Source organism: Calypte anna, chromosome 20 (assembly GCF_003957555.1).
Source record: "Calypte anna isolate BGI_N300 chromosome 20, bCalAnn1_v1.p, whole genome shotgun sequence".
In the NCBI taxonomy this organism is placed as follows: Eukaryota; Metazoa; Chordata; class Aves; order Apodiformes; family Trochilidae; genus Calypte; species Calypte anna.
In genome coordinates this window covers 5,190,693-5,202,128 of record NC_044265.1, presented here as the reverse complement: position 1 = coordinate 5,202,128, position 11,436 = coordinate 5,190,693, and the positions used below count along the sequence as shown (strand labels likewise).

The window sequence follows — 11,436 nt, the reverse complement described above, 5'->3', positions numbered from 1 at the left end:
ACTGGTGCAGTCACCAGAACCTGAGCAGAGGGTGGGAATCTGCAGACCCTTCCCAAAGCTGCCTCTCCATCCCTGAGTATCCCACGAGTTCTTAGTGCTTCCAAAAATGAGTTGTAGGGTCCTCAAGTGGGGCACCAGCACCCAAGAGCTGGCAGCCAAATGACCTTTGTGAGCTTGGTCACTGCCAGCTGGTGGCAGGGTTAGGACTGAAGCTGGCACTTTCCCTCTTGGTTGAATTTGGCTGTAATGTGCCATGTAACCACGTAGCCAAGGTTTCCAAACCAAAACAGGAGTAGTAAGGCCAAAGATGAACTCCTTAATTATTGAGATTCACAGCTGGCACCTCAGTTCTTTCTGCTGGGGCTGGAAGAAGGAGGAGATGTTACTGAGAGAGCCAGAAATTCAGGAACCAGCAACTCTCAAGCCTCCAGCTGAGTGTAATGCACTGACATCTGGCTGAAACTCTTGGCAGTTCACTCAGGAGATGCAGAAATGCTCCAGCAGCTCTGCTGGGAAACACACAGAGGGTGTGGATCTCACCTGCAGAGCTCATCAGCCCTCCTGACAGATCCACATCTCACAGCCTGGTGCCATTTGTTCTGTTGCAGTCTCAGTTTGAAGATTAAGTAGGCTTTTCAAGCAGGCTTTTAACTCAGAGGCAGTCCTTTCTGATTGCACTTCCTTGCACAGTTTGAAAACCTGATTTAGTCTGTCTCCTTTTAATCTGATCACTGGCTTCAGACCCATTCTGTGCTCTCATCCAGAGGGACTCCTTCTTGAGATTATTTTGATAAATGTTTGTATTTAGCTTCCTCCTAATCCAAATTCCTCAGAGGAAAATTGTCCCCAAGAAATCCACTGATGTTCAAGGGATTGAGTCTGGAGGATCTGAGGATCCAAATCCCAGCACTTTATCCTTCCAAGGTGGAGATACCAAGTGTCACACAATTTTCTAATGGCAAGTCTCTCCACAGCTGGTGGGTTTCAGTTTTGAGTCCTCTGTTTCTTCCTTGAAAGGAGCCAGCAACATAGGCCAGATCTTATCTTTCTCATCTCATTTTTGTTTGCTTGCTTTCCACAGGAATGACTGCATTTTTGCAAAGAAATGTAGGAATGAAAGCTGCTGTATAGGCACCAGTAATGGGCAATGCAGTTAACTGACTGATGATAAACTTATTTATAATGTGCCTTAGTTCTGCCACTTGGGATAAGGCTTTTGAACCAAAATATGTCCCATCCTACCTCTAAGATGACAAAACTCAGCAAATTTACCATTAGGGTAAGTTTGCAATAAGTTAGTCACCACCACATCTCTCAAGTAAAAGCAAACCAGAAAGAAAAGCTGTGTGGGGCTCTTCCAGGGGTGGCAGGGACTGGAAAGAAGTGCAGCTGTGAAAGCTGAGAATACAGGATGGGTTTTCTTTTGCCATTTGATGAGTTACTTCCTACCGTCGTTAGTTTCTACCTCACAAGGTGAGCAGAACCCATTCCATGTGTTGCTCAGCTTATCTGAAGCTGTGTGTTGGGCAGCTGGAATAGACAGAGACAATTTTTTAAAATATGTGATGGAGACTGGAGGAGGTAAAGCTAAGAGGAAATCAATACCTGGGAGATTGCTGCAGAATCCTAATACTCTGTCAGCAAAGGACTGGATCTGACATAAAACTTTACCCAAGGACGCTGGGGAGGTTCGGGCTGCATGGATGTGACCCCAAAACCTAGCAGCTTCAGCTTGTACCTGGGCATGGACGCCATTGGGCTTACACTGGTGTAGTCTTGGCTTTAGAGGGCAGCTGGAGAAGTTACACACTGCACACTGCTGACCTGAAGTGATGATCTGTGGGAGGCAATTTGAGTGTTGCACTCAAGTTGAGGGTTTTGGGAGGCAGCAGATGCTGTCAACACCATCTGAAGCAGGTCGAGGTGGGGAGGAACCAGGAAGGTTCTAGAGTCAAATCGAGAGATGTTCTAAAGAGATAAAGCTGTGAATTTTGCAGTAAAAATTTGTCAGCTGTTGTGCCAAATTATTATGAATACTACCCCTAAAATGAAGTTCCCATAAGGAATGCTGTCACAGAACTAGGACAGTCAGCCTCCAAACAACAATGGAGCCAGTCACAGTCTGTAGCATCATCAAGAGAGGCCAGCAAGCCAGAGCACCCATGGTGGGACTCCAGCTGAGGCTGAACTGCTGGCAGCAGTGGGGATTGAATCCATCTCTGCTGTGGGGGAAGTAACCTTGGTAGCCAGGGGGAGAGCTCAAGGAGTCTGGTGGAGGAGGTCCACAAATGACCCTTCTGGGTCCTGGGAAGATACAAAGGTTTTGACTAAAGCTGGGACAGGAAATTCTACAGATGGAAGAGCTTCTCTTTATATGCTGTTTCAAAACTCCTAAGCTGTATACACCCAACAGAGCTTGGAAGGTTTTGAGAAATTTCTGCTGCCTCCCACAATTAATCTGAAGTCACAAAGAGAGCTTGTTGCTGCAAAAGTCTTGCTGGATCCAGCTGTGCATGACAAGAACCCAACCCAGGAAGGGCAAGAAAAGCCCTAGGATGACAAAGCTTTATACATCCTTCTTTGAAAGCAGCTCACTTGAGATACGAATGTGAATCACAGTCCTCCTAATCCAAGCTGGGCAGCAGGCAGCTACAAACAAGTCAATTTGAGACTGATTCCCCTTGATCTGAGAGAGATTGCCCCTTATCTCTGTCAGGCAATGGACCAGGTGGACAGAGAATGAGCTCAAAACCACACTATAGGATAATACCCTGAAATAGTGAAGGCTCTCAACTGGTTTACCAACGTGGTCTGATTCATCTGTCCAGCCAGTAGCATCAAGACAGTGAAAGAAAAATAAATCATGCTGAAAAATTGGTGCAACTGCCCTCAAACATGAGAGAACATGAACAGATTGTTTCAAAAAAGCAAACAGAAATCCCTTTCCACTTTGCAGAGGTTATGCAGCTGTGTGCACCAGTACAGGGATTTTGGAAAACCTGTTCTGTGCTACCCAAAAATCCTCTCCTCTAGTGTTCCTGAGTAGCTGGCACACGTGATACCCCTGTCTGATTTGCATCGCAGCTCCTGACCCCAGGAACCAGATGGTGCCATTTGTTTTCACAGCTGGAGGAAGAGAGTGGTTCTTGCTTCTTATCATATTTTTCTGGGCCTAGTCCTTGGTCAGCTGCTCAGTTCAGGGTCTGCTCAAGCTCCTGCTTTAGCCCATTCAGTCCTTTTTCCTGATTTCTCTTTGAAGTGTCCTGGTCCTGATTTGATACCAAAGCCCTCGGAGCACTCACAGCAGCAAGAGCCTAAAGGTGTCAGGTGCTCATCTCTCTAGGTGCAGTGGCTGTTCTTTAACTTCATGGAGTCATTTGGCATGCTGAGCTCACTCAGGCCTTTATGACTGTTGAGTTATTGCTTACTGAGAGCCCAAGGTTTGGAAGAAGATATTGCTTCCCTAAGAAGTGAGCCATAATCACAGTGCTGACTTCTCACCTTGGCAAGAGGCAAGCAGGCAACAGCAGAGAGTCAGATGAGCGATGAACGCTTTTGACCCCTTCTTACACAGGCACCCTCATGCCCATTGGATGCACCATCCTTCCCTGCAGCCCATCTCTGACACTGATGGCTGCAATGAGTGCCCTGGTGCAAAGGGAAGGCATTCTACACCAGGCAGATGTGAGTCACATCACCTGCTGAAACTTCTTCCCAACATCGAGTCACGCAAGCCTTGAGAGGAACGTCTGGATCCCCATCAATTCTGGGCATTATAAAGTCAATACGAAAAATCTGGCAGGTGGAACTCATGCTGGCACCTCATTTTTAACTCCTCTGAACTGTCCTGGTCTTCTTGGCACCAAGGCTACGTGTTCTTTTTAATGGGGCTTTCATAAACCTTGTTCCCAGAATGAAAACAGCCGCCAGCGCATGCAGCGCCCCTTTTCCTTTTTCCAGAGCACAGGAATGGAGCGGGGCTCTCCAGCAGCTTTGTGTGCTTGATGTCAAGCTGTGATGTTTGCCAGGGACTGAAGCATGAACAGCCCTAATGCTAGCAGGTGTGAGTAACAAAGGAGAAGGAGGAAAAGGCTGATAATCAAAGAAAAAGGAAATAGCAAAGCGGTAAACCCTCCTGGAGCAGGCAGGGTGAGAAAGTATTAATGTTTAACTCTCACTGTGGAGCAGGAGATAAAAAATGCAATTGCAAAGGTAATGAGAAGTTTACTTTGCAAAGGGAATTTGTCATTCACTCTGTCAGATTATTGCTGTTATTATTTGCTCTTCACTCTTTGAACAATAAAGAGAAAGCATGCAAACAACCCTTCGACTACAGGCTTAACCATCCCTCTGCAGCCTTCCTGCCTGCCTCTTTGCACACACACAAAACGAGGATGCTAAACACAGCCTTTGAAATTCAGGAGGATAATTGATTCTCTGACGTGTAGGAGCCCACAGGACTCCTGACAGAGCACAGGTATAAAAAGGGGAGATGCACCTCCCTGGCAGCCAGAGGGGACATCCAAGAGCATCCTCCCTGCCCAGCACACATCCCAGCTCCTGCCTGGAGGGGACAGACCCAGCAGGGCTCAGGGAAGCAGCTCTAGAGAAGAAGTTGTATTTGCAACAGGGGAAGGAAATACCTGAGTGGGAGCCAATCTAGGAAGAGCTTGTTTTCCCAGGGACTGGTAAGTGTGTTTCTGTCTGTGCATTTAACAGGATAATGTCTGTCTGTAAATTGGAGACCAAGTGCTGAGACACAATGAAAGCTGGCAGCAGTAATTAGCTTTGCCTGGTGCAATATCCTTGGTAACATACAAGATTTTTTGTACTAAGTTATAGAATGAAATGACAACTGAATGTAGGGTTAGTGTAAATCAATAGGATAATACTACAGATGTTAGATGTTTGCTAACTGTAGCAGTTTTCCTCTTCTGCTATTCTGATGCAAAACCCTTTTACCCTGGGAAACGGGTGCTGTTTAACTCACTCATCAATAAAACCGTGCTTCAGCCAAACCAAAGCATGAGGAGAAACACATCAGTGTGTTACAGATAACATGAAAACAGCTACAGAGCAAGGCACTTGAATGGGTTTCTGCTTTGCTCATGTAGTATTTCAGGGTATAAAAGTCTGAACTTCCTAAACCACTGGCACAGTGAAAGCTTTGTTTCATCTATCTCGTGGCAGCTTTCAGACTGACCAGGTTAAGGTCTCAGCATCAGTAAGAGCTCTCCTGCATCACTGTCACAGAGCTGCTGGTAGCATTGCCTGAGGATGGAATGAGGCTATTATGCTTTATGTGCTGGCATGGTGCTAGAAGCTCTCTAAGGGGAATTTATTTATTAATAATTTTTTTCACATGCTGCCAGAATGAGAAGTAAGGTGTCCCTCAGGAGCATTTTGAAGGTGACAAGGTTTTGCAGAGCTGTCAAGCTGCCTGTATGCAGGGTGACACCTCAGTCCCCTGCCTTCCCCTCTGAAATAGCAGACAGTCCAGGGAAGGGGTGTAGGACTTTTCATTTCAGGCTCATTCCATAAGGAAAAAGAGAGACAGAAATACCCCAGAAGCAGAGTGTAGTGAAGAGAAAGAAGACAAAGCAAGACAGGGGAGGAAAACCAAAACCAGAAACTGAAAAAACCCAAACCACAGTCAAAACAAAAACTTACTGCAAAGAAACTAATAACTGAGAAGGACAAAAAAAAAATCTCAAAGGGACAAAAAATTACTCTGGAGGAAAACCCTGCATTCAAAGAAGAGAAACTAGATACAGAAGTGATAATCAGCGCTGTGTCCTAAGAAGAAAAAAGGGAAGCTGACAGCATTGGGCTAGGTTTACTTTACATTTCACTTCTCAGCTCACATAGCAGCTTTCCTGGTATTAAATCTCCTGGTTGTCACTTTCTACAGATGCTGGTGGCAATCTCCTGGTACCCTCTGGCAGATGCTTTAGAGATCACTTCTTCTTTCTAGAAAGAAATATGATTTGGGATTTGTCTTGGAGATATTTAGGGGTGAGAGGCACAACAAAGACATCCCTTTTCAAGTTCAAATTTTAAAAAATGGGGAAGAAAAAAAGTAGGAAATTTGCCCTAAACCCAGGAGCCCTGCAAGTTTCTCTCAAAGTTACTTTTTTGCTTCTTCTGAGCATTCCTATGCTCTTTTGAGGGGCCAGAGTGGTGCTGTAAGAAATCAGGTATTGGAGGGAGGGGATGTCACCAGTTCACAAGCTTTGCTGGAGCCCAGAGCAGCAGCTTGCTCCCAGGGGAACAGCCTGAGAAGCTGCTGCAGTGGGAGCAGCTGGAAACAGGGTTGAGAACAAGTTTGTGATAAGAATCCCCATTTCTTAGTGCACCACCATGTCCATGCACTTCTGACACTGCCACTAATTCTCGTTAATTTCCACAGCATCAAGATGGGATGTACTTGCATGAGCACTGGTCCTTAACCTAACCGCCTCTGCTTCCTGAAGGGTGGGCAGCTCTGGCTGAGCAGTAAACCAGAGCTCACTGCTGATGTTTCCCATCAGAACAGGTTCCTTCCTGCCACCACTCTCAGTGCTTGCAAAGTTTGCTTGGGATATTATAAGCCCAAGCAATCCCTCTCCATTTGGAAACTGCTCTCTTTGCAACCAAGTATTGTTACACATTTGAAAGGTTTTAAAAAAAAATAATTCTGAAGTGTTTTTTTCTCTTATGGAGATCAAACATCTTTATACTCTTTTCTTGTGGAAAATAAAGACAGACAACAGGGAAACTTGGTATTTTCAAGATTTCTATCCACAATCTTTAAGAATCTCTTAAAGCACAAGATCAATCAAAACTCATGAGGAGCATTCACTAAAATACCTTCCTTCCTACAGTCCCTGGCTTCCAAGGACAAAAGCATCTCCTTCAGATCCACAGGGTGGGTGACCTCAGACCACTGGTCCTGAGTCACTTACAGACAGCCCCAACCCCCCAGCCCAGACAAACTTTGCCCATATCCACCTCACCTCCTGCCTCAGGCAGTGCTCAGAGCTGAGCACAGCAGCTCATGTTTCCCCATGTTTTCATCCAGCCTCCAATCTCCCCAAGCACAATGACCAAAAGCAGCCTCTGGTTTGTTTGACCAACCAAGCTCAGCACTGCTGCCTCCAAAAAATGGCTTTGCTTGGTTACCTCTGGGCCAGTGCTACCCCTCTGCTCCATAATTTTATTTGGATTTCTCCCTGATCTCTGCACAGACAGCAAAATAGCCTTGTTGGCTACCATGCCCAGACCTGTGCCACCTTTGCAGACACATGTCCCCAGGAGAGGTCCCAGGGGCTGTCTGCAGATGGTCCTGTGCACTCAGGATGCTTTTGGCAGCCCCCACTCACTGTTGCCTCCAGCATCCAGGTGCTTTGCACAGGTAGGTGCAGCCCATGCTGTGGTCCCCAAGGCTCACCCCACCCCGAGAGGGCTCCTTCAGCCACAGGGAGAGGGGACAAGTCTGGAAGGGGGTCCCACAGAAACCCTGCTGAGCAGCTCTGCCTGTCCCCCGCTCCCTGAGTGGCCACACACAGCCCCTGCCTGCAGGAACTGTGCATCCTAGCAAAGACTTTGCCACATCAAGACATCTCTGATGGAAGCACCATCACCACAGCCACAGTTCCAGTTCCTTTCTGCTGGTGTGTAAGCAGGGGAACTGGGAATGTGAAGATGGCATTTGGCCTCCTGGCCCTGAGCATCTCCCTGCCACTGAATCAGACTGCTCTGTGTTTCAGGTGACCTCAGAGGGTGGAAGATGCTGGATAAAGCCACCCTGCTCCTCTTCCTGCACTTAGTCTCATGCTCCATCTCCTCTCCTCTTTACCCAGCTCTCAGGTAAGCTGCTGACTGTTTCATCCACACTTCCCTCCCTGCCACATCTCTGACCTTGTGCAAAATAAGCATGTGGCAAATGTAAGCTGCCAGGAATTCTGAAAGCCAGATGAACTGTATGTGTGTTGGTTCACCTATTTCTTCACCCTGGCTTAATTTTTTGGGTACACTACTAGCCTAGAGGCAGTTCCTAAAGAAGGAAGGAACCTGACAGAATGTCATCCCAAGCAGTTGGTTTTAGAATTGAATGCTAGGTCCTACAAAGGAAAATCTGGCAATCTACAGAGCAGCCAGCACCATCACTGATTAAAATTTGTGCCTGCAGGCCATCTGCATTGAAACCAGAACTACAGATATTCTAGCACACGAACTCAGTTGCTGCTGATTAATATTTCAAGTATTTCCTTGCCAACTGTTAGAAGCTGTAATATTACTTCCTACCTGCAGAATGATGGAAGCACAAAACTGAGCATCGGGTTCTGTAATGTGGATTTGCAATGTCCCATGGAAAATGCTTTAGCCTTGTGCCAAAGCCATGGTGTAATGATACCAGAATGAGATGGAATTTTAGCTGGGAGTTTAGCAAGGGGGAAAGTGTGTTTGGGGCTCCATCAACCATCTCTTCACTGCTGAAATAGCTTCAGGGCAGTTTCTAGTGGGGGAGAGTGACAGACAACACTTGAGTTACTGGTAAGATGGGGATGACAAAAGGAGAAAGAAAAAGCAGAATGAGGGGAAGTAGTGGTCAAGAAGACAAATCCCTGCCTGGCACTTGGACATGTTTCACAGCAAGCCTTGGGTTTGCTTTGCAGGTACAGCCCAGGGCCAGTTGCTGGCCAGGTTGTGAACTTACAGCTACAGCAGAACAGCCCAGTGCAGAGCCATAACCCCTCAGCAGAGGAACAAGAGGAGGAGGGTTTGTTAACAGACCCCACTGAGAAAAGGTTTGTAGTTCAACTCACAGCTCTGCTGCAGCACTGTGATGGTTTCAGTCTTCCCCAGCTTGGGAACAAACCAGCAAGGTCACTCCATCCCACCAGCACCACAAAGTCCAGGCTCCAGGGGAAGAACCCTGCTGAGCCCTGCAACTGGAGCAGAAGGCTGGGACCATGCCAGCTCTCACCATCAGCCATGTCCAGAGCCACATCCTGCTGTCCCCCAGCAGCAAGGACGTACTGACAAGGGCAGGGTCAGAGGCACAGCACTCCTGCAGGGAACACAATTTTCCACAGGCTCTGAGAACCCATCTGTACAGTGGTTAGAGCCTCTCCTTCCCATCCCTGCCAGGGGACAAAGGATGCTTGTTCCTTTCTGAAGCACAGAGGATTCATCCTTACAGCAGTGGGACCAGCCAACTGGCTTGTGCTTCCCTTCTTGTGGATTTTCTGAGGCTTTCTCCCAAAGTTAGACCTGCTGGAGGCTCCTGTGCTCCCATCCCAGACACAGCCCTCCCAGGAGGTGACGCTGCAGAGCATAGACGTGTCCCAGCCCTGGCTGTGTCTTCTTGCAGCCTGTGTTCTCCTTTCCACTGCTTCTCTGACCTCACCTTTGGTTTGCAGACACTTCTCACTTGCTTTTAATGTGGATACTGTTTAACATTTTAGTTTGCCTGCTGCCTGCCTGTCAGAACTAAGCTCCCTCAAACCCTTTTATCCTCTAACAGCAGTGCAGTTCAATACCAAAAGGTGTTTGCTGTGGTTACCTGCCCCAGATAACCAACAGCCTTACATCTTCTCTTTTGCCACCTGAAATGCCCCTTTCTCACCTAGAGGCTCATTGCTAGCTCAGAGATCACACCTTGTGCTTGTCTTTCACCCCTAGGATGCAGCGCCACGCTGATGCCATATTTACTGACAACTACAGGAAATTCCTGGGGCAGATTTCTGCCCGAAAATTCTTACAGACCATCATTGGGAAGAGGCTCGGGTAAGCCACGGTGCTTTGCTGTCCTGGGGCTTGTGTTTTGCTTACGACACTGGGCAGTTTCCTGCATACAGCAGCAAAAGCTGCCTTCCCCTGCAGCAGAAGCAATGTCTCCTGCTGCTCCACATCCCAAAGGGCATCCTGCATCCCTGTGTCTCAGATCCCCCTAATCACAGCTATCATTAAGCAGCCTAATTAATCCTTTCCTCCAAGGCTATCGCTGTCAGAGCAGCTGAGAGCTCTACCACAGTATCAGCAAGCAATGGTATTTGCAAATAATAGTTGCAATAATCACTCACTGGTAGGAAACCAGTTATCCCTGGCATGGTTTGAACACAGAAAACAACCTCTCCACTACTACTCAGGTAGTTTTGTCTACATAGATCAGTGGATACCACTAAGTGAAGATGAAGTCATATGCAAGCCAGCTGCAATTCCTCTCCTAACACAGGAATGAATAGAGAAGACCAATTTCTTACTGAAATGAAGCAGAATGGCTCCAGGCTTAGACCCAGCAGGTTCTGTTGCCATGCTGCTCAGCCTGGGCCAAACTCTGAGCAAGTAAGCAGCATTTCTGAAAGAAAGATCTTTCTCATCTTTGCACTAAAGCAGCAGTGAGGGCAGCCCAGGAGAAGGGGTGCAGAGATTTCTGACCCGGCGCCAGTCTGGCAGCATCCTGATGGACACCTACCACCAGCAGATGGTATTGAAGGACTTCCTGGGAGCCATCCTACAGAACCAAAGGTAAGTGGGAATCAGTTCATTGTCTGCTCACCACAGGAATAAGACAAGGTGCTCATTGCTCTCTGGCTTCCAGATGTGAAGCTATAGGGTTAAGTATTACCTTTCAGGCATGCATAGGGAAAGAATAAAGCTCTTACCTGACCCCATAACCCAGTCTTTCCCTTGGGTGGGCAAGTTGAGTGCAGATAAGGAACAGCCTGTCCTGAAGCAGCCAGCCCACCCCACACACACTACCACATCACTAGGCTGTCTTCCCATCCTCAAAATTCAGTAAAATAGCACTGGAAAAATAATTTCTCTCTCCATTAGTTATGCCATCTCTGCCCTGTTCTCTTCTTTCACAGGCCTCAGGACATCAGCAGCAGTCAGTTAGAAGGTTTTCCCAGCACCCTGGCTAAGCTCATGTAGATATTTCTCCCTTTTTCATCTCCCCCTGCTCTGGTGAGTACCATTCCCTGCTCAGTTCTGTACACAACACATTGCTTCTGCATTGCTCAAGCAGGTTGAAGCCTTTCCTCCATCAAAGCCAACTCTCAGTGCTGCCCCTGAAAAAGGGTGCTTGCTGCAATTTAAGGGGTAAATACTCCCAATCAATTTTGTGAAGTAAAGTCCTGTTAATGTGAACAGACAGATGATGAGCACTGTGAAGGTACATTCAGGTGTCTGGGAACAGTCTTGCAGTAACCAAAAGCAGCCTTGTAAACTAAGGCTGTGTGCCCAAGTCTCTAAGCTAGGCTAAAAGCAGACAAAAGTTTTCCCCCAGAAGCAGAACTTGCCTCTAGATCCCTGGGACATTTCAGTTTTTCACTGTACTGAAGAGGAAGGGAAGTCTTATTGTTTTCTGTACCCCTCACTCCTGAAAGTATTCACCTGGAACTTGAATTACACCCTAAATCTTGCCAGCCCTGGGGGACTGAGAGCCAG

The 11,436-nt window shown here is 47.2% G+C and overlaps 1 protein-coding gene across 1 annotated transcript; it reads left to right on the top strand.

Annotated features, from left to right (window-relative positions):
• The first annotated feature begins 7,753 nt into the window (after positions 1-7,753).
• On the top strand, positions 7,754-10,940 carry GHRH (growth hormone releasing hormone). The gene is made up of 5 exons (XM_008506334.2): positions 7,754-7,848; positions 8,658-8,789; positions 9,667-9,771; positions 10,378-10,512; positions 10,857-10,940. Exons 1-5 carry the CDS (start codon positions 7,769-7,771, stop codon positions 10,918-10,920), a joined length of 516 nt encoding a protein of 171 aa, XP_008504556.1. The 5' UTR covers positions 7,754-7,768; the 3' UTR covers positions 10,921-10,940.
• Positions 10,941-11,436: the final 496 nt, after the last annotated feature.

What these genes read in the sequence shown, in the direction of transcription:
- GHRH (XM_008506334.2), top strand. Translation starts at nt 7,769, where the DNA reads ATGCTGGATAAAGCCACCCTGCTCCTCTTCCTGCACTTAGTCTCATGC. An exon ending in ACAGACCCCACTGAGAAAAG is followed by an intron (nt 8,790 to 9,666) that starts GTTTGTAGTTCA and finishes TTTCACCCCTAG; the next exon opens with GATGCAGCGCCACGCTGATG. An exon ending in GCCATCCTACAGAACCAAAG is followed by an intron (nt 10,513 to 10,856) that starts GTAAGTGGGAAT and finishes CTTCTTTCACAG; the next exon opens with GCCTCAGGACATCAGCAGCA.